This window comes from Mus musculus, chromosome 13 (genome assembly GCF_000001635.26).
Source record: "Mus musculus strain C57BL/6J chromosome 13, GRCm38.p6 C57BL/6J".
In the NCBI taxonomy this organism is placed as follows: domain Eukaryota; kingdom Metazoa; phylum Chordata; class Mammalia; order Rodentia; family Muridae; genus Mus; species Mus musculus.
The window spans coordinates 94197058-94220626 of NC_000079.6; the positions used below are offsets into that span (position 1 = coordinate 94197058).

The following is a 23569-nucleotide window of genomic DNA, read 5'->3' on the forward strand; positions in this document are numbered from 1 at the left end:
CCTTATATTTTTACTTCGTGATCACTAAGTTCAGCTCGATCCTGAAAACAGACTTCAATTCGTCAGATCCATTGACAGCAGCTTGGATGGCCTCTTCGGGTCTTAGGGATGGAAACCTAAGTCATGGGTTATCTCACACCAAGGGAAAGCAGCTGTTAGCGTCACATGGGCATAAATAACCTAGGAAATACTAAGAATTTGCCCTCAACTTTCTCCAAACACAAATGCCAAAGACCACTTACCCCAACACACTACAGGAAGCAGGAATGTGCCTGCCATTTGAAACAGCTTTGGTTAAGAAATGGAAAAACAGCCGGACGTGGTGGCGCACACCTTTAATCCCAGCACTCGGGAGGCAGAGGCAGGTGGATTTCTGAGTTCGAGGCCAGCCTGCTCTACAAAGTGAATTCCAGGACAGCCAGGGCTACACAGAGAAACCTTGTCTTGAAACAAAAACAAACAAACAAAAAGAAATGGAAAAACAATGCAATTTTTTGTTGAGTAATGATCCTTTGCCTAAGGTCCACTGTCTTTAAAGATGGACACAAGTCACCAGAAGGGCAGAAGGGTTAAGAAGGAATTCAGAACTGGAGAGAAGCCACCCTGGCTGGACAGAAGCCAGAGGATCTGGCTCTTGCTCGTCCTCAGACCTTCACCACCCTTACTCACAGGTACCTTGTTGTAATTTCCTAATCTTCAACAGAAATGGCGACAATTAGCAAGTACGTCATAGATTTGATACAAGGACTAAGGAACATATAGAAAGTCTTAGTGTAATCTCTTCTAAGTCCTCAACAGCAAGAAAACAGAATCCTGTCTTTCCAAATAAATACGAGTTTCTTTTATTTTATATATATATATATATATTTTTTTTTTTTTTGGATGGGGTCTCTAGGCAACCCTGGCTGTTCTGGAACTTGCTATGTAGACCAAGCTAGCACTGAACTCACAGTGATCCACCTGCCTCTGCCTCCTCAGTGCTGGGATTTTAGAAGCCACACTTTGTGATGGATAATACAACCTGTTGTCAAAAGTGATCAAGTTTTACTTACTATAAAGTTAGCGGCCTGGCTCCTTGAGGCCACCATTTCTTTGCATCTCATTATCATAGATCATCCAGTTAAACGTCTTTACCTCACAGCTCGCTGGTGGTGGGAGGTTCAGTTGAGCAAATCCACAGACAGGGGAAACCAGAATGCTTACACACAAAACCTCTTGCTTACTTACCCAGTCTTACAGGATGTAAGAATTTGGAAAAGGGAACTCCTAGTGCTGGGCTAGGACTTGGAATGAATTTATAAATTGATAAATTCTTTCTAGAGAGCCAAAAGTTAACATTTTATTTTATTTTTTTTTTAGCACACACATAACTTTCAAATCAGCACATTTTTCCTAACAAAAACCTTGAGCCCCAATATTTAGCAACAATATTATTTGCTGGCAAATCATTTCTAATTAAAAAAAAAACTTGAAAATCAGAATCTAAGAATATAAGATTTGATGATCGCTGCATGTAGTCAGAAATATAAATATAACCAGCGTTTTTATATTTATATAAATATAAATATAACCAGCGTTGGCTGGTGGTTCCTTCGCCATTGCACAATATGGCTGCCCATACATTCAGTGGTGGTAGAGTCCTTCTGAACACATCTGCACTGAGAAGACATAAGGCGGGCTCACCACTGCAGTGTGCATCCACTCTGGCTTGATGGCATCCAGTTCCAGGATACTTCAGAAGCCCAAAGAAGTAGGGCTTGTCACATCAAGGGAAACAGCCACGGAGGGTTGTGTAGAGCAGAGCTGCAGGGTGTGTGGAGCAATCCCACTGCCCAGTTTTAGAGGAAGAAGTGTGTTTTTCGAGAAAAATAAAAGCCAGGCCTTAATAAAAAGATAAAGTAAAAAGTAAAACTGAGAAATTTGTCTTCTTTTGCTCGTATTGTCTAACACTGAAATGTGTAATAAACTTTTATAACTACCAGGTCAGTATGATTTGAGGGGGAAATAGAATTTTGAGAAGGTGTGTTCATTATACTGCTTAACTCCATGAAACATATACAAAAAGAATGGAAGGAAGCGGGCACGGCAAAACACTAGCAGTGGTGTCCCTAGGGGAGGGGAGGAAGGGCTTGTTCTGTTTCCCCATTTGTCACTTTCTTCATTTTTTTTCAAATGCTCTAAAGCCAGGATGCATGTTTGGCGCTTGTACTAGGGAAGCAACTTTTAAAAAAAGATTGATTTTTTTATGTACTTTACATCTACGGGTGTTTTGTCTGTATGTACATTTGCACACCAGAAGAGGGCATCAGTCTCATGGAACAGATGGTTGGGAGCCACCCTGGGTGCTGGGAGTTGAACTCAGGACCTATGGAAGAACAGTTGGTGCTCTGAACAGCTTAGCTATCCCTCCAGCTCCTAGGGTAAAATGTTTAAGGGTGTGTGCACCCTCCAGGTTCAGTTTCTACATAGGAGAGAAGGATGCTGCTGGAAGTCCTGTGACCAGATCAGGGCAGGGCTTTTGCGTTTCTCCTAGACCCGAACACCTGGAGCCTACTCACACCAACAGAACAATTATTTCAGCCATCATTTATTTTGAGAATCACTGCCCTTAAAAAATAAATAACAAAGAGGAATGCAAGTATTGAAATAACTAGGACTCAAAAATAAAATCTTCATGGTAGGATGTGTGTGTGTGTGTGTGTACAGAGGGCACTGTTTTAGTGAAGAGAAGGTAATATTATAATGACCTTATAGAAATGCATGATCCTAGCACTATAAGAAAATGAGCTCTTTTCTAATTCTCCAGGGTGGAGGGACGACATAGGTTTTAGCATGAGGAATGTTTCACTATACCAGGAAGTCACATTAAGCCCAGAAACACTGAGCTAAAAAGGAAAGACGAGCCGGGAGGAACACAATCTGGCACTCCTTGCATCAATCACCCCCTGGCAGCTCCCACTTTCCCTCCAAAAACATCAACCATGCTAAGGAGGATGCTGAGGATGGAGACTTTGTCCTACGCAAATCACAAAGCTACGTGGTCTATGCAGAATCCACGGGGAAGGGGAGAAAGTGTTTACAGGAGTCTTTGGATTAGTGAATCATCCTGTCTTAGCAGTAGGCGGAGTCAGTGGTGACGTGTGTGTGTGTGTGTGTGTGTGTGTGTGTGTGTGTGTGTGTGTGTGTGTGTGTGTGTGTGGGGTGGGGGCACAGAGGGCCTCTGGCTCCCGAGTCTGGGAAAGATTCTGAAATGAGGTTTTAAAAACCCATCAATGCAACACGTATATTGTTTTATAAAATATACCCAAATCTTCTTACATAACTATTTCATTTTCCTAATCATTGGAGTGCAACTTACTAGTCTAATAAACAATATATGTAAAAAAATTTATGTTTACCTAAAAATTATTTTAAAAATGAAAAACAGCTCAAATATTTTATACTGTATTGTTCTACTATAAATAAATTTATAATATGATGCTTGAAAAACCTATCTAAGTAAGGTCTAGAGTAACTTTAGCCATTCTGAGTTATTTTAAACTAACCGGCCCCTCGTCTCTAAATGGCTTACTAACATGGAATCACAGACCCCTTTAGGGATTACTCCTTAAGGGAAAATGGAAGGGAACAGAGAAACAGTGTGTCCCAGATGTGATGAACTGTGGAACATAAGCAGAGATGTGACTACGAGTCAGCCGTCAGCATCAGCGTGTCAGGATGGGCACAGTGACACACAGCAGTGCTGCCAACAGACCTGCAGGGACCACTGTCAGACAGCTCACATCCCTCAGTATAAACCGCATCCACAAGATCACAGGATGTCCCTACGTGTCAAAATCCAAACTCACTTTTTAAAATGAAAAAAATGGAAAATACTGTTTCTTATTTCAATTCAACATGTATTTCTCAAAATAAGATCCGCTGTGAACATGACTTGACGTTAAACTTTTCATCACTGTTAGTCACCAGGTAAGAAATCCAGTAGACAACAGAACACCCCTCTGTGTGTACAGCAGCAGCGGAAGCTGGCGCAGGAAATCGCATGGGTTTAGTTACCAGTACGATGCTGGCATGAAGAAAATCCTAAGCCAAAAATGTAATGAACTTGTAGGTAATCTTGCCTACCTCACAAGAGTCCCAGCATTTGATGTGTAGGGCTCACTGTCAAGCACCTATCAAGGTCTAATGCAATGGGAAAGCTGTTGGATTGTATTGCTGAGGGTTTTACACTAACTCTTTTATACTATATTTAGCATGTGATAAAACAGTACAAAGATTGGTTTTAATAAAAGTCAAATAAGTATCTGTATTAAAGCTACAAGTATAATTTGTGCCTCAACTGCTAATACAGTATTTAAAATTATACAAACAAACATCCAGTAAACATTATTTTATTTTATGACACTCTGCATTAATACAATAAATATACAAAACTTCCAAACCACTGAAAACATGCAACATGAGAGGGCCACATGGAGGGCGTTTACACAGAACCGTGACATACCACAGGGGCAGCGCAGTAGTACACGCACCTACACAATACACAAACATCCCTAGAGCAATGAACCGAGCCCCAAATCACAAATCACCAAGCAATCGTTTCCAGTGATCAGACCCGAGTTTTAAATAAAACAGTCACCATTTAACATCGCCAACTAAGACGTGACATGGATGCCTGTCCTCGTGCAGCTCGTCTCATGGCTGCAGTAACATTGGGATTGAATAGAAGACGTCAACAGGCTTTCACCAAATCACAGTGCACTGCTGACAGACTGCTGCTGAGAGGACAGCAGGTAAGGGCTTCGAGCCGCTCCCACCTGACCCAGCCACAGACACCACCATGGCTGTAAAGCTCCTTTGTGTTTTCAAACAACATAATCTCTTTCAAACGTGTATGAATCCAAACAATTGGATTGAAAACAGCATTTTCCTTGTTCATACGCAAAAACATAATGTGAGTTATAACTATTCTTTTCCATTTAATAATACCACCTCTGGGGACCTCCACATAATGGACAGGGAACATTCCCAATTTTGAAAATAAAAAACTATTAGCATTTTGTGAATCTCTGATGTGTCTCTTATTTGTACATCAGAGAAGAATAAGCCTGGATTTAGAATATAAGTACTGGTGTTTCTGTGAACTCTTACACCCTTAGTGACCTCAGTGTCCATCAAACCACACTGGATGAAGCACAGTCGCTCAGCAGCCACACATGAGCAGGTGAGAACGAAGGGGAATCCTACTCATGGGGACTCAAAACACAACTCCAAAGTCATACTCTGAATTCTACCTTTTCCTCAATCAAAGAAACATTTTTGGACTATTGTACTTAGTAAATTCCCAAGCAAATCTAGCATGGCCCTGCATGGGCAGATGTATAATCCAATACCACAGACCTCAAGGAACTGCACCCCAGCTCTGCACAGAGTCCCCGACTGCAGCCTTGGGGACAGGGTACAGTGGCTCAGCCACTCACTTCAGCTCATTTTTAAAGGATATCCTGTCTTTGACAGCCCATCTTTGTTTAAAGTCAACTTGGGTAAGTTGCAGCCTATCTATCATTTTGCAATCTAAACTAGTGAGACTTCCAAACTACAACAGTCTGCCTTACAAATGTTCTTGAGACAGCTAATCAGCATTAAAAATGATTAAAAGTCTCAACCCACATCAGTTTGTGCTGCACCATAACAATGTAAATTGGATGTTACCAATAATGAATATATTACTTGAGCTTTCTCTCCATTGCTTGGTGCAATGTTTCACATGGATTTAGTCTGTCTTAAAAGTAAAAGACAGGTACATTAAGAAATCAAGCATATTAGAATCACAAGGGTCTTTTATTTTTAATGTAACTAAAAGTGAGAGGCTAAAAGAAAAATCCCTTAAATACTGTGTGTTCTTTTTATTCAAGGGTTAGGCTAGCCTTAATACCTGTGTCAAAATCAATCTCTCTCTCTCTCTCTCTCTCACACACACACACAAAAACAAACACACACACACACACACACACACACAGCTGCCAAACACAAATCCTAGTTCAATTAAAAAGATAAGACAGAAGAATATATCAAAGTTTTCATACAGTAAAACTTTACTATATGAATACTAAAAATTAAGAGGGAAAAGAAATTATCACTATATTCTATTGCATCAATTCACTACCCTCTCTTTGGATAATGCACTGCACATTATATTAAAGTCTTTATACTCCAGTAAATTTTTACTTAAAAGAAACTATTACAGAAAATCATTTCTGATTCTATAAAGAGCCCCAGATCCTACAACTATAAGCAGTACAGAACCCAAAATACTAATTCATTTCACTTAAGAGACGTGGTGCCCATGCAAGATCAGAGATTGTTATCAAAATAATCAACTAGTCTAAAAATAAAATAAAGGAAGGTAAAATATACATTATCTACTACAGAGCACACAGGCTCTTCTCTGGTGACTGAACCTCATATAAAGCAAGCCAATTTAAAAACACCCAAACTTTTGCTGACCTTGTTCCTTCGTTATTAATAGAGGGGGGAAAAGAAAGAAACATGGTGTCATGTCCAATGTATAGTCTGAATCTCTACTGACTCCTGGAAGAACTTCTGTGGTTACTATCGAGCGCTTTTTAAATCTTAAGTCACATACTCATTTCAGTGTGTCACCACTGAAATAATCTGAGGAACACCATCCCCCAAAAATATGGAGAATATTTATTTAGCAGGTGATAGTTTTCTTCTGTGCAGAGCATGGAAATATTAAGAAACTATTAGGCAAAGTAATAAGACAAGGAAGTTTCTCTGGTTTTTAGACCATGCACATGTGGATTGGAAATACCCATGCTTTTGTGTATTGTGTGTTTCCAACAAAAAATATCTGTAGAATACAGTAACTGGAGAAAAAGATACAGTCCTAAGGAAACAGAGAACTGCTTCCAGGCTCGCTACATCTGGTTACCCTTGAAGGCGTTCTGCGCCGCGCTGGTTGCTGCGGTTGAGGCGGCGTTTGCAGCCGCTGTCTGAACAGTTTTATTGGACATCACTCCCGTTGCAAACTCTTGCTGGGCCTTCTCAAAACTAGCACCTGTTGTGCGGTACAGTCCATGCACCTGAGGAGGCAGAACCAAGGCGAGATGGTGAGATGCGATCCACACATTTGCTCAAACCACCCTGCCGTGTGCGAGGACCAGGCAGAGGTCAGAGGGGAGGTGGGGGGAACAGAAAAGAAAACCCATGAAATCAGCTTTTTACCCTAGGTCCAAAATAAACACAGGAGATGGCCATAGTGGGATTAACGGCGACACAGCGCCTTCAAAGACAGTAGCTGCCCTGTTCGGTCGAAGCAGACCAGGTTAGTCTATGCACTGGAGTACCTCCCCACGCAATGGTGTCGGACACCAACTTAACTGGTTAGCGGGACTCCCTCAGCACTATTCTGAATCATACGCTTCCAACCCCACACTCCTTACAAATGAAAACTACAGCTGAAGACCAGACATTTCAGGAAGTCTTCAAACAGTTAAAACACCTAGATTATCTTGGTTCTTAAAATGAACTAACTTCAAAACTTCTTTTGAAATACAAAAAGCCATTAGTAACTAGTGTACTAATGTGGGCATGAATATTTATGGGCAAGTTCCCAAATCCCATAGAAGACATAATGGAACCCAGGTTCTTCAGGGAATCCAACCTGTACTGCCTTCTTCTCACTTCAATGTTATGCTGTCCCAACTCTTAGTGATTGATTACTCAAAGGGAGATGTTCAGAGCTCCTGACAGCTCTCTGTGGCTCATTCCTGTCTTACTAACTGGCTCCTTTAGAACATCTACCACTTTTGCCCTGAAACACTATCCAGTACTTTGATAGTTCACTGTAGAAACAGAACAAACACAATAAGAAACAACTGATAGAAAATCAAACCTATTTGTGAAAGCTAAGGATTTCTGTCTATGAAGAAGCTCAGGAGATATAAATTCTTTCAACAGTTGGGCAGCGCAGGCTTAAACAACAATACCATGGCAGAAACCAAGGGACAATGAGCGTCCAACCCAACGATAACCTGGTCTAACTCGGGTAACCTGGGTTATCTCAGCTGTGAGATCTCAGAATGAGACTGAATCCTCAAAAGTACATTTACATCATCACAACAAACCAAGACTGCACAGCATGTCTAGAGGGGTGTGTGTGTGTGTGAGAGAGAGGGGGGGAGGGGAGAGGAGAGGAGAGGAGAGAGAGAGAGAAAGAGAGAGAGAGAGAGAGAGAGAGAGAGAGAGAGAGAGAGAGAGAGAGAGAGAGAAGAGAAGAACCGCCTGGCAACGCCTCTAGTCCAGAGCTGGGACTATGCAGACCTTCCTGAGGGCACGAACCGCCCATGAAGAGACTGACCCCTAGTGGTGACACGTTAGAGCTACATACTCCCTACAAGGGGGTCTGTGTGTTTATTTTTGATAATTTATTATTAATTTTTAAGTCAGTGTTGAAGAATCAGTACTCGGATCTCAGTTTACATCAGAGGTAGAAAAGACAAGAGGATTGATGGTTGCTTCAAATTATAATTTAGTTTATATTGCCATGTGTCATATCTCAGCATACCATATAAAAACATCATCTCATCTGACATCCTTAACTTCACAGGTAAGAGTGAGACAGTACCAGCTAACAGTGGATACGTGAGAGAGTCAACCAGTAACCTAATTTTGCATCTCAGATTTAAATTAGTTAAATCTAATTATTAACAGAGTATGCACTAAAATAGAGAATAGACACAATGCTGATAAATACTGTGACTTTATTGGGGAAATGATATTTATTCTGAATGCCTGACATGTGGATATAAGCTCAGTTATACAACTATCCCTTTCATGGAAAAGCAAAAACAGAAGGGGAGAAGAGTCCCTGAGCCTGCTCAGGACTGCCCGGCGTGCAGTCACTGAGTCACTGAGGAGTGAGCTCCCGGTGTCTTTCCTGTAGAACTGCTCTGGGGTGCTCTGCCCCTAGGCCTCTTCTGGCTCTATACCCCTATGTGCTCACTCAGGCTTCACTCACCTCAAGAAGCCAAAACTTCCCAGTCTGAAAACCCAGCCTAGATCTCTTTGCTTGCTTCTCCTTCTCTGTCTAGACGTCTACGGAGCTTATTCACACACATGGTCTACCAGTACTTGAAACCCCACGCCCCAGCCATGGCATCACCCTGACTCCAAACCTGCTCTTTTGATTTGTGCGTGTTGGGGGCGTGCCATCGAGCACCTGCGGAGGTCAGAGGGTAACATGCAGGAGCTGGTCCTCTCCTTCAACCACGTGGTTCCTGGGTCAGACCCAAGTGGTGTGCTTGGCACTTTTACCCACTGAGCCGTCTCATCAGCCCCAAACCTGTTCTTGCTAATGGCCATCCCCTAAGCCAAATGGCCTAGAGAAACCCAACAAGAATGAAGCCTGGCCTCTCTCATAGTGGGAGGAGTCAACTCAGGCTTCCAAGCCCTACCCCCTGCCCACAAATCCTCTATCTACTTCAGGATTACGTCCAAGCTTGTCATGTCTACCCAATCACTCTGTTCCCTAAAACACTTCAGTGAACTACACATTTTTAAAGATTAGAACTTCTTAACAAGGTGTCCTAGTTTTCACAACCCTGCAGGATCTGAGGATGCAGTTGTGTCCAGGCTCCTGTCCACCCCCCACCACGGATCCCTGGGACTTTCTCAGCCCATGCACCACCTCCTCCCGTCCATGCTTAGCCTTCTGTTACCCCTGCATTTGCTACACTGTATCCTCACCTGTCCTGTATGTCCTGACTGCTTCCTTCCCCCTTTCTGATTCCCTTATGTAGGCCGTCAGTCATCAGTGTCTCTCAGCTAAGGCTTTCTCTTGGCACGTTAGCAGCAACCTGCATTCCCCACTACTCTGAAGTTGGGAAACAGGAGGAGGACCTGAGTCCAGGCTTGAGGCTTAGATAACCACAGCAGTACAGGAGGGAAATACAGGGAGCTGGCGGAATTGAGACTTCCCAGCGCCGAGGGTCAGCAGCCCCTGTGCTTGGTACACAAGGTTCAGAGCTTCTGAAAGAAATGAGGCAGCGACTCCAGAAACTCAGGCAGGAGTGCAGGCGAGCCCACAGGCTCCCAGGACGTGAGACACGAGTGGACACTCAGCAGATTCCAAGAGAAAAGCCCTTCAATAGTGGCCAGGGTTACTTCTATATGTACTCCTTGTACACCTTATAAAACTACCAGTTAGTGTAAAGAAAACCATGAAGGAAAGCTAATGCTTAAATAATTCAATGTCTTTAAATTTTAAATATGAACAAAACCAAGTACCTGATGCAATAAATCTACCTGTATTTACTCATCGAGCTAATAAGCTTCATCTTGGAAAAGTACATATTGATAAAAGCACACATTCAGGAGCCTCTTCTGAAATGCTGGCCCCAAAGCTGTCCCTGATTTCTGAATACTCGCATATAAAGCCTGAGATGTCCTGGATGGGAGACAAGCCTAAACATGAAACTCATGTATTGTTTATAATATTGTATATACATACTTCTGTGTACTTTATACATTTTAATGTATTTGCCTTAGATAATTATAATCATAATCTCCCTTGTGAGGTCAGGTAGGGAACTTTCCTCTTATAGTACCAAGTCCATAAGCAAAAAGTTTGTTTTTTTCTTTCTTTCTTTCTTTTTTTTTTTTTAGTTTTTCAAGACAGGGTTTCTCTGTATATCCCTGGCTGTCCTGAGACTCACTTTGTAGACCAGGCTGGCCTCAAACTCAGAAATCTGCCTGTCTCTGCCTCCCGAGTGCTGGGATTAAAGGTGTGCGCCACCACTGCCCGGCGCAAAAAGTTTCTTATTGTTGAACATTTTGGGTTCTGGATTTTCAAGTCAGGGATGTTTTCATTGTTATGTCAATCATAAAATATGATACAATTTTTAAATGCGTCTGTAAACAACCATAAATCATAATCTTTGGAGAGCAAACATGCAACTCCAGAAATGAGCCAGAGTCCCACGGTCTAACAGCAGCAGGCTGGAGGGGCCTTCCCCAGGGCCACTGTGCTGTGTCCGGAGTTGGCTCCCACTTACTTTTTTAAACATGACGAGCGAGATGACCGCGGACGCTGTGAAGAGCGCTGCGATGATTATCATCATGATCCCGACTGGAATGTTCTTGTTGAGACCAGTGAGGGACGAGATCCAACCACTAAAGGACAGCAGACATGTCGTCAGGCAAACGAGTCAGTGCGACTCTCAAGGCAACAACAGGACACCCAGGCAGCACTGTGACACCAGGCAACATCAGCATTCTTCATACGTGATAACTTCTCGAGGCCTCCCATGAGACAATGCTTATTTTACAGATAAGACCCACACTGGGACCTGCAGTGCCGGGTCCCACAGCTAAGAAGCACCAGTCTGTGTCTGCAAGCAAAACACACTCCTGAGCCCCGGAGCTCCCAAATGACTGTATTCTTTAATATACTATGTCACGTACACACACATACATGTATACACACACACACACACATGTATACGCACACACACATGCACACACACCCCCCATCAGACTGGCTAAGATAAAAGACAGTAACACCACTCACTCACAGATCACAAGATCTGGACCAAAATCTCTCACAACTGTTAGAGGGAATATAAAATAGTATGGCTTCTCTAGAAAGTTTGTCAATTTCTTTAAAAAGCATAACACATGATTTCTAAGTGAATTAACAAAATATAAATATACTGTTAATCACAGAAATGAAAGCTGTGTGTGCACGAAAACCTATCCCCAAATGCTTATAGTGGTTTTATTTAGAATAACTCACAAATGGAAACAATTTAGGTGTCTTCCAACTGGGAAGCAGTTAAATAAACTGTGGTATAGCCATACCATGGAATATACTCAAGAATAAAAGGAAGGAGCTGGATATTGATAACCAGTGATAAAGAGCCCTGGTTGTTCTTCCAGTGGACCTGGGTTCAATTCCCAGCACCTACATGGTAGCTCACATCTGTTTACTCCAATCCCTGGGGATCTGATGCCCTCTGCTGGCCTGTATGAGTACTGCATACACATGATGCACAGACCACAGACTCAGACAAACATTCTTACACATAAAATACAAATAAATAAAACCTAGAAAAATTAAATGATAAATTAGGGCTACTTATATCTGAGGGGAAGCCAACATCTGTAACTGTCTGGTCCCATTTATATAACCATCTTATAATGACAGAATAACACAAGTGATAATAAATAGCTTATGAATGGATGCCACGAGTGAAGGCAGATGGGGACAGGAGTCAGAGTGGCCATACACAAAGCAGCAGGACTCTTCAGTGATGGCAATGCTCTGTCGATGTTAAGGTCCTTGTTTTTGTATCTTACTGTATTTTATACTATTGGGGACTGAGTGAAGGATGCCTGGGAATGCTCTATAGTCTTACAATGACATGTCAATCTACAATTGTCTTCATTCTAATTATAACTAAAAATACCTAAATCATACAAGGTACATCAGAAACAGGACCTTTCCATTAGCATACTCTGTGGTACCTAGGCACAGACTATCCCATTCAACTTTACATTCCTCTCTACATTTATTACATTTATATTAACAAACTGGTGAAATGATTGTGTGTGTGTGTGTGTGTGTGTGTGTGTGTGTGTGTGTATACACCATTACAACGTACATTTTTAAAGCATGTCCTCTCATCCACATGCCAGACTAAGCACTATTTAAGATAATAGTTTAAAAGCCATTTCCAAGAACTAACTGGAAACAACTAAAGTCCACAGTCTGTTAGTGTGCACCCACTGGGTGCTTTACAAACTGCTGAGAGCTGTCTGCCAGCCACTCACCCCCATGCAGAGGCAGCACAAATCCAACCCCCACTATGCCCACTGCAGCTTTACCTAACGGACACGATGGCAAACAGCAGTGCCACGCACAGCAGAGCACACCTGTGCACACCCGTGCATGCAGAGGCTGGAAGGAGGGCAGTTTGCCTAAGGTAGAAAGGCGAGGCGGTATTTTAAGGACACACCTCTTCCACCCATCAACTCACTCAGGGGTACCCACCCCCATGGAGACAAAAGGAAAGGGGTCTGCATTACCTTCTAGCCTGAACACCAATACAAACGTGTGCATGCGTGCGAGAATGTATATGTTTATCTAAAATAATGCTTTACACTTAACCTGAAGCCCTTTCTTTCTCTCCGTCCTTGAAGCTCTTCTCTGCAGACACTGTCCTGCCCTCTCTCTGGTCTCCTTTACACAGCCCCTCTCAATGCCCAATGCGCTCGTGTTTGACTTAAAGCGGACACCCCACACACTGGATTTTTACATCGCAGCATAATCTTTGAAGAGAATAGGTTTTTTCAAAGTTTTGTTCCAGAACGTTTTCAGTTGAGTTTTCAAAGCACTTTCGTTTTTCTGTGTTTGCTTTCGACTTTTCTGTTAACTCACTAGGACACCAAGTTATACAAACCTAAATTTGCAACTTAAAAACAGTAAATAACTCACCAGTTTCCCCAGTTATGAAATCCTGCAGCCTGGAGCACATGGACAGCAAACTGACAAATATAGACGAAGAAGAACACAAAGAACCTGAAGGAACTGTCGCTCCTTTAAAAGAAAAGGGGGAGACTGTCAGTCTTCACAGCACTTTCCTACACACACACACACACTCACACACACACACACACTCTCACACACACACACTCTCTCTCTCTCACACACACACACACACACACACACACACACACACACACACACACGTGCGCGCCAAACCATAAGGAGGCAAACGAGAGAGGACCCAAGGCCTACTTCAGCAACCCTCTGTGCAAACAACCACGACCATCCCTGGGTCACTCCACTCAACTTCCAGCTGCACCAGAATCCACCTCAACAGAAAGTTCAGATTTCCTTTTAAAAAAAAGTTCTCTTCTAGTTTTTGTATGTGGCTGTTTTGCCTGTGTGTAAGTATGTGTGTGTAGTGCCCCTGGAAGCCAGAAGAAAAGATCAGATCCCCTGGGGCTTGAATTACAAATGGTTGTGTGTTGGAAATCAAGCCTGAGTTCTGTGGAAGAGCAGCCAGTGCTCTTAGCCACTGAGCCACCTCTTCAGGCCCCAGTTTTCCTTTGTTAGTGAACTACTTTATAGAATCAACACAAACTACTTAAAACATGTAATTTGTAAGTATCAACATGTATTTATCTGGACTTTACCCCACTGACACTGAGAACTTATCTTAAGCTTCTCCTCCCTCCTCCCTCCTCCCTCCTCCCTCCTCCCTCCTCTGACCTAGCCTCCTGTCATCCGGGCTTGCTGTTTTTTAGGGTTTGTATGAATGGGATGTATGCAGTCCATGCTCTTTCTTGGCCTGCTTCCAGCATTTAACAGTGACTCTGTCTGTGTTTGGCTCGTTGTGTGCTATTCACTGGGGTGGGAAAGCATGTCGTTTCCAGCTTTTGCTATTACAAATCACGCTGCTGTGAGCATTTATGTGTGAATCTTCATAAGGACACAGGTTTCCTTTTATCATGGGTAAACACCTATAAATGCATGTGGTAAACATACATTAAGTGTTTAAGAAACTGCTGACTTATAAGGTCGCTCCATTTCACACTGCAGTGAGTCTTTCAGGTCCTCTGCATCTCATTCACACTTGCTGTGGTCATGTGTGCAACCCTAGCCATTTTAATTAGCATGTCCAATTGTGATGGTTAAGTGGGTTGGGCTGGCAGACTTCTGGGAGAGATCAGTAAAGCAGGCCTCAAGCTTTTCTAAGGAAATTACATCAGGACTAATGAGTAGTTTAAGCCCTAAACCCAGGCTGGATTCAGAATCTGAGTGGACTGCTGGGAGGTGGCGGAGGTGGCAGAGGTGGCAGAGGTGGCAGAGGTGGGGACTGGAGGAAGCAGGTGACTGGGCATGCTGGGGGCTTTATCCTGCCTCTCCTGTTCCTGCTCCACTCTTGCCTCCTGGCTGCCATGCTGGATCTGCCCCCTCATGCCCACCATCATGGACTCACAATGCTGACATCACAAGCAGACCTCTCTCTTCAGCTGGTGTGTGTTGTTACAGTGACAAGACGCTGACAAAGCTGATGCCATACTTAGCAGTGATTAACATGTTCTTAGTGAGCACTGTTGTTCAGCAACTTTTCATTTTATCCATAGATCTTTGTTAGACTGTTAAAATCTTTTCCTGGTGTGTTAACTAAATTTTCTTCTTTATTCTTGATTTTTGAAAGTTTTTTAAAAATATTCTGGATATACCAGCCTTTACTTAGATACAAGCTTGGCAAAAGTCTCCGGTCGTCTGGGCTTGTCTTTGCAATCTGTGCATATGTGTGAGAAGCATGTCTGCATTTGAGGCATCCCAAAAGTGTCTGCAGAGGAAAAGTTTTGCCTTTTTATGAATTCCAATTTGCCTACTCATTCTTTTTGGTACTGGATTAAAACAAACAAACAACAGTTTAGCAAAGCCAAGTCTCCCCCATCAGTCTTGCAGCTCTGCATCTGTGCGTGTGTTCTTTGAACTGGCTTTCTGAAAACATGGTATGACATGTTATTCTGTCATAAAAATTACAAAAAAAAAAACAAAACAAAAACAACAACAACAACAACAAAAACCCAGCTTATTTCTGAAAGTAAGGTATGGTTGAATTTTGTTCACACAAGGATAGCCAACTGTTCCAGCAATGGTTCTTAGACAGCCTTTTCTGAGCTTTGAATCTTCCTCAAGGTGTGCTGAGAGATTCCCAATAGCTGCCCTTGTAGAGGGTCAGTTGCCAAGAGTCACATAACTCACAACCACCTACAATTCCTATTCCAAGGGACCCGATGCCCTCTTCTGGCCTCTGCCAGCACAACAGGCACACAGTGCACACACATAATAAAAGTAAATAGCTTTGATTTTTTTTAAATTGGCTTTTACATATGGAAGGACTCATTTTCATGTTCAGACTGTTAATCTCTTTATGGTACAATGTCGTTGACATGAAGACATCACTGTGACTAGTGGCACATTCTAGCAGGTCTTCAGACCAGGGAGTACATATCAGTATGCCATCTTGACTGTTCTTTTGTAGACTAGCTTTAAATATTCAAGGCTTTGGTATTTCCATACATCTTTGGAAGAACAGTATCATATTTCTGGACAACAGCCCGCTGGGATTTTCACTGGGGTTATGCTGCAGACCTTCAGGGTCACTGACAAAGTTCACACCTTAGGAACACGGAGTCTTCTGGGCCATGGTAGAATATTTATCTCCATTTATATTTTCTACAGAGATGATTATGGATCTATAAATACAGTTTTGCTTCTTTTCAGACCTGGATGCTTTTCTTTCTTACCTAATTATACTGGCCAGAAATGTTGTGAATTTCCTGACCTTAGACAGAAAGCTCTCTCAGCCTTGCACACAGCGCCTGGCTATGCGCTCCAGGCGTTGGCAGTACACTTCCTCTGCAGTGGGAAGAAACCGCGCTTCTACTTCTAACTTTACTCACTCTCCTAACCTAAAAAGACACTGGATTTCTGTCACATGTTTTTACTATATTAGTTAAGATAGTCGTTCTGTTGTTAAATTTTAGATTATAATGTGGTGAGATTTCTAATATAAAAGCAACCTGTAAGTCCCGTGTTGAGACACATGCCCATAAACAGTACTCAGGAGGCTGAAGCAAGAGGACACCAAGTTCAAGGCCAGCCCGGGCCACATAGTAAGACATTTGAGAAAAGCTAACCTTGCATTAACCTTGGAAGAAGCTCCATCCACTTGATTGTGGAATAGGATCTTTTCAAATCTGGCACCATTTTTAATTGACCTAAATTTATCCTGTTCAGCACTGTCATTTCCAAGGCCCAAATCGTTTTGCTTGCTAAAACTCAAGCCCAGACTCCAGCAGATAGGAAAACACATGTAAGAGAAAATCTTCAGTTCCTTACAGTTCCCTTCCTGCTTTCACAGCATCCGACGACCTTCCCACCTGCCTCTGTGAAAAGCCAACGTCCGTCCCCCTGCCCACCTATTCCAGAGCTTTCTTATCCTCTGCCCTGAGAAGGCGAGTCTCTGCTCTGGCAGTAGGTTCTTCTCTTCAGGGTATACACATGTACCACATATTCTCCTCTATTGTCCTCAAAGTGTTTCACACTGATATTCATCTTGCCACACGGGGCTGATTTACGAGTGCTGGGGTTCTCAGAGATCAGTGAAATTTCCCTGTTTTCAGCAGAGTGCCCTGGCTTCAGGATTGCAGCCTGTGCGGAAGGCCAGAGGATCCTGTGGTCCACACGCTGCAGGAAAACTGAACTCAGTCCCCACCGCCACACCTGCCTACATCGCCTAGCAGCTGTGCCTGGTACTTCCATGGAGCCTGGGATTCTCTGAGGATCCTCCTGCCGAGCACCGCACAGTTGGCCTTTATTTCTTCCATTGCTAAGTTGAGTTTCCATTTCCACTACATCAGTTACCGCTCATGTACCCATGGCTGGTGCTGTTATTTGTTGTTCTATAGATGGAACTCAGGGCCTAGTGCATGGTAGGCTGACTGTATTAGTCAGGGTTCTCTAGAGTCACAGAACTTATGGATAGTCTCTAGATAATAAAGGAATTTATTGATGACTTACAGTCGGCAGCTCAATTCCCAACAATCGTTCAGTCACAGCTGTGAATGGAAGTCCAAGGATCTAGCAGTTACTCAGTCTCACGCAGCAAGCAGGCGAAGGAGCAGGAGCAAGAGCTAGACTCCCTTCTTCCAATGTCCTTATATTGTCTCCAGCAGAAGGTGGAGCCCAGATTAAAGGTGTGTTCCACCACACCTTTAATCCCAGATGAAAGGCATAGCCCAGATTAAAGGTGTGTTCCTTAAACTCGGAGATTCAATCTTCTGGAATCCATAGCCACTATGGCTCAAGATCTTCAAACCAAGATCCAGATAAGGATCTCCAAGCCTCCAGATAAGGGTCACTGGTGAGCCTTCCAATTCCGGATTGTAGTTCATTCCAAATATTGTCAAGTTGACAACCAGGAATAGCCACTACAATCCACCCCTTGTCAACTTGACACAAATAATATCTCATGTTCACATGAAACAATAACAAGGTTGTAAATACGCCTAACATGATATAACTATTCCTCGTACAATTGCAAACGCATTTGTAAATTTACAATGGGGCATTCATATTACTTTATAATCCTCGTTTCTGCAACTGGTTATGTGGCCTTAATTGGTATTCATAACTACCTTCCTCTACTACCCATTCTGTATTTCCTTCTCCTTCAGCCAGCACCTCAGCAGGTCTTGGCTCTTTTCCTGGAGGATTGACCCATACCTTCATTCCTGATGGGTCTGTGTCCTTTGTCATCCTGCTTGGATTAGGCTGTTGTAGTTTCCATTGACTTTAATCACAGGACATGGTAGTACTAAGAGACGCCCTAAGGGATCTCCTACACTCCAGACATAATCTTGCTTACCACCATTGTGAAGAGGTAATCCAATTTCCCCATGGTAATCTGGATCTATCACCCCTCCTAACACTGTTATTCCTTTTTTAGCCTGTTGGTGTAAGGGCATTAGAAGCCCAAAATGACCAGGGGGAAGTCTGAGCTTCCAGTTCAATGAAATGTTTGTTGTAGCTCCTGGTAGGAGCACTCCCCTCTCTGGAGCCAAAACTTCTAGGCCAGCAGAACCTAGAGTTATGGGGACAGGAAGCAAAAATTTTCCTAGAGGGTCACTAGGAGTGATAGTAAGTGGAACTATTCCTTTTTCCACCCCTTGATTCCTGGACCCATGAATCCTGGCTATGGGTGAAACTGTACCATATATCGAGCGCTGATTCAAAGCATATACTGCCTTCTGAAGAACTCTACCCCAGCCTTCCAAGCTGTTACCACCTAATTGGCGCTGTAACTGCGTCTTCAAAAGGCCATTCCATCTTTCTATCAGACCAGCTGCTTCAGGATGGTGGGGAACGTGGTAAGACCAGTGAATTCCATGATCGTGGGCCCACTGTCGTACTTCTCTGGCTGTGAAATGAGTTCCTTGGTCAGAAGCAATACTGTGTGGAATACCATGACGATAGATAAGGCATTCTGTCAGTCCGTGAATGGTGGTTTTAGCAGAGGCATTACGTGCAGGAAAGGCAAATCCATAACCAGAATAAGTATCTACTCCAGTAAGAACAAAACGCTGTCCTTTCCATGAAGGAAGTGGTCCAATGTAGTCAACCTGCCACCAGGTTGCTGGCTGGTCACCTCGAGGAATGGTGCCATATCTGGGGCTCAGTGTTGGTTTCTGCTGTTGGCAGATCTGGCAATCAGCAGCAGCTGTAGCCAGGTCAGCTTTGGTGAGTGGAAGCCCGTGTTGCTGAGCCCAAGCATAACCTCCATCTCGACCACCATGACCACTTTGTTCATGTGCCCATTGAGCAATGACAGGGATGGCTGGGGAGAGAGGCTGACTGTCCACAGAACGGGTCATCTTATCCACTTGATTATTGAACTCCTCCTCGGCTGAAGTCACCTTTTGGTGAGCATTTACATGGGACACAAATATCTTCACATCCTTTGCCCATTTGGAGAGATCTATCCACATACTTCTTCCCCAGATGTCTTTCTCACCAATTTTCCAATTGTGATCTTTCCAAGTCCCTGACCATCCAGCCAATCCATTGGCTACAGCCCATGAGTCAGTGAATAATTGTACATCTGGCCACTTCTTCTTACAAACAAACTGTAATACTATGTGTACTGCCCGAAGTTCTGCCCACTGTGAAGATTTCCCTTCACCTGTGTCTTTCAAGGTTGTCCCAGAAAGGGGTTGTAATGCTGCAGCTGTCCACTTCTGGGTGGTGCCTGCATAACGAGCAGAGCCATCAGTAAACCAGGCTCTAGTCTTCTCCTCTTCGGTCAGTTGATCATAGGGAACACCCCATGAGGCTATAGGTGCATGCTTGGCAGCAGATGGCATTGTAACAGGAGTAGAAACCATAGGCATTTGAGCAACTTCTTCATGTAACTTGCTTGTGCCTTCAGGACCTGCTCTGGCCCGATCACGTATATACCACTTCCATTTGATAATAGACTGCTGCTGTGCACGTCCCACTTTATGACTTGCAGGGTCTGATAGTACCCAGCTCATGATGGGTAGTTCAGGTCGCATAGTGACTTGGTGTCCTATTGTCAGACGTTCAGTTTCCACTAAGGCCCAATAGCAGGCCAAGAGCTGTTTTTCAAAGGGAGAATAGTTGTCTGCAGATGATGGTAGAGCTTTGCTCCAAAATCCCAAAGGTCTTTTCTGTGATTCACCTACAGGGGCCTGCCAGAGGCTCCAAACAGCATCTCTATCAGCCACAGATACCTCAAGTACCATCGGGTCTGCTGGGTCATATGGTCCAAGTGGTAGAGCAGCCTGCACAGCAGCCTGGACCTGTTGAAGGGCCTTCTCCTGTTCCAGGCCCCACACAAAGCTAGCAGCTTTCCGAGTCACTTGGTAAATAGGCCTAAGTAACACACCCAAGTGAGGGATGTGTTGTCTCCAGAATCCAAATAGGCCCACTAAACGTTGTGCTTCTTTCTTGGTTGTAGGAGGGGCCAGGTGCAATAACTTATCTTTCACCTTAGAAGGAATATCTCTGCATGCCCCACACCACTGGACTCCTAAGAATTTCACTGAGGTAGATGGTCCTTGAATTTTGGTTGGATTTATTTCCCATCCTCTGATACGCATATGTGTTACCAATGAGTCCAAAGTGGTTGCTACTTCCTGCTCACTTGGTCCAATCAGCATAATGTCATCAATATAGTGCACCAATGTGATATTTTGTGGAAGATCCAAACGATCAAGATCCCTTCTAACTAAATTATGACACAGGGCAGGAGAGTTAATATATCCTTGAGGCAAAACTGTGAAGGTATACTGTTGGCCTTGCCAACTGAAAGCAAATTGCTTCTGGTGGTCCTTATGGACAGGTACTGAGAAGAAGGCATTTGCCAGATCAATAGCCGCATACCAGGTGCCAGGAGATGTGTTAATTTGCTCAAGTAAGGAAACTACATCTGGTACAGCAGCTGCAATTGGAGTTACTACCTGATTTAGTTTTCGGTAATCAACTGTCATTCTCCATGATCCATCTGTTTTCTGCACTGGCCAGATAGGAGAGTTAAATGGAGATGTGGTGGGAACCACCACCCCTGCATCTTTCAAGTCCTTGATAGTGGCAGTAATTTCTGCAATTCCTCCAGGAATACGATACTGTTTTTGATTCACTATTTTCTTTGGCAGAGGCAACTCTAAAGGCTTCCATTTGGCCTTTCCAACCATAATAGCCCTCACTCTACAGTTCAGGGAACCAATATGAGAATTCTGCCAATTTCTGAGTATATCTATCCCAATTATACATTCTGGAACTGGGGAAATCACCACAGGATGTGTCCGGGGACCTACTGGACCTACTGTGAGTCGGACATCAGTCAAAACTCCATTAATCACCTGCCCTCCATAAGCCCCTACTTTAACTGGAGGGCCACAATGTTTCTTGGGATCCCCTGGGATCAGTGTCAACTCAGAACCAGTATCCAGCAGACCCCGAAAAGTCTGATTATTTCCTTTTCCCCAGTGTACAGTTACCCTTGTAAAAGGCCGTAGGTCCCTCTGGGGAAGAACTGGAGAAAGGGTAACAGCAAAACCTTTGAGTGTCTTATCAAGATCCTTCCTCAGAGGAACCTGGCCACCCCTTCATTCAAGGGGTTCCGGATCTGCAAACTGTCTCAAGTCTGGAAATTGATTCACTGGCCGAGATTGCTGTTTACCACGATCTAATGTAGCCTTTCTTTCATTTGTTTGAGAATTTTTCTGCTTATACAGATCAAACAAATATGCAGTAGGCTTCCTATGTATTTCATTCCTGGAAACACCATGATTGATTAGCCAGTACCAAAGGTCCAAGCGAGTCATGCCATTATAAATTTCACCTCTCCTGTGCTGACCATTACTGGGTATGTTATTATAAACATTCTTTTGTCTACGCTGTCCATTATAATAACTAGGATCACCTTGTCTCCGGTGATTCAATGCTGCCACCTGGCCCTTGTTACCTCGGGATCCAACTAAACCCAGTGAATTTAATTCATCTAATTGAGCAGAAGCATCTCCAATGCTAAGATCTGGCACAAGGAAAAGGGAAAGAACAAAACCCTTCAAATGTGCTGGTGCCCCTCTCACCAATTTGCGTCTTATAGAGCTGGTGAAAGGCATATCTTCTGGACCTTCCCATTGTGGACAATTATGCTTTACACAATATATCCACTCTAGCATTGCAATTTCCCTAAGTCTTAAAATCCCTTCATCAACACTAAGCCACGGAATATCAGGCATCTCCAAGTCATTTCCAGTAGGCCATCTTTTGATAAACACCTCAGCCAACCATTCAAACAAACTTTTGACACCTTTTTTAACTATGCGAGCTTCCGTATTAAACCTAGAATCTCTACTCAGAGGACCCATGTCAATAAACTCAGCCTGCTCTAGTTTTATGTTCCTTCCACCCTTATCCCACACCCTTAAAATCCATTCCCACACATATTCACCAGGTTTCTGCTTGAATGAATTAGCAAACTCATTAAGCTCCTTAGTAGTGTAGCGAATTTCCTCATGGACTATACTTTCTACCTCCCCTCTAGGAGCCTGTTTTGCTTTGAGTCTGGTTACAGGTCTAGAAGAAACTATTGGTGGGCCGTGAGCAGACTCTGCAAAATTAATTTCCTCATGTGGGGAAGGCATTATTTCAAGAGGTGGGGCTGAGGGTACTACTTCCTCAGGTGGGGCAAACTCTTGAGAATCTGAGGATTCAAAATTCTCAGCTTCAACATGGTCTTCCCACACATCCCCGTCCCATGTTGTAGGATCCCATTCTTTGCCAATTAGAGCCCTTACTTTAACTGTCGACACACTCTGAGGCTGAGACTTGAATTTTCTCTGTAGTTCAGCCAACCTTACAATGAGAGTTTCTGTTTGATTTTCTGCAACTTGAGCTCTATTGCTACAAGAGAGAAGATTCTCCTCAAGGACACACTTAGCAACTTTTAGATCGTTTACTTGTGTCTGGAGCCTTTCGATTTTATCACACAACTCCTTCCTTTCATTCATCATTTTTTCCACAGATACTAAGAGCAGCCAGCCAGTAAAATCATTTTTCGATTTTTTCCCCATCTTGTAGAAAGCTTTGTGCACTGAATCACCTAATTCATTAAGAAAATCAAGGGCATTAGCTTCTTTAAGTTCGGAATATAGTTTCAACCATGGGTCTTCAAAATTCTCTGAGCTCCCAGGAGGGAGAGAATCTGGAGAGGTTTCAATAGTTGAAAGTGCTGGTGGATCAACAAGCCAATTCCAGTATTTTAAAAGATTCATCCTTGTACTTCTGTTACTCTAGAACCACTCCTGGTACCAACTTCTGTATTAGTCAGGGTTCTCTAGAGTCACAGAACTTATGGATAGTCTCTAGATAATAAAGGAATTTATTGATGACTTACAGTCGGCAGCTCAATTCCCAACAATCGTTCAG

The 23569-nt window shown here is 43.3% G+C and overlaps 1 protein-coding gene across 5 annotated transcripts in view; it reads right to left on the bottom strand.

Moving 5' to 3' along the window:
* Window positions 1–4252: 4252 nt before the first annotated feature.
* Scamp1 (secretory carrier membrane protein 1) overlaps window positions 4253–23569 on the bottom strand; it is an 84522-nt gene continuing 65205 nt past the window's right edge. For 4 of the 5 annotated variants that reach the window (NM_029153.1, XM_030247117.1, XM_030247116.1 and 1 more), the window contains 3 exons: window positions 13520–13621; window positions 11079–11196; window positions 4376–7106 (listed from right to left, as the gene is read on the bottom strand). In NM_029153.1, coding sequence (NP_083429.1) covers window positions 6942–7106; window positions 11079–11196; window positions 13520–13621 — 385 coding nt within the window. In that variant the 3' untranslated portion in view covers window positions 4376–6941. Of the gene's footprint in view, window positions 7107–11078; window positions 11197–13519; window positions 13622–23569 lie in introns of all 5 variants that reach the window. The other variant, NM_001346609.1, reaches the window with a different exon arrangement.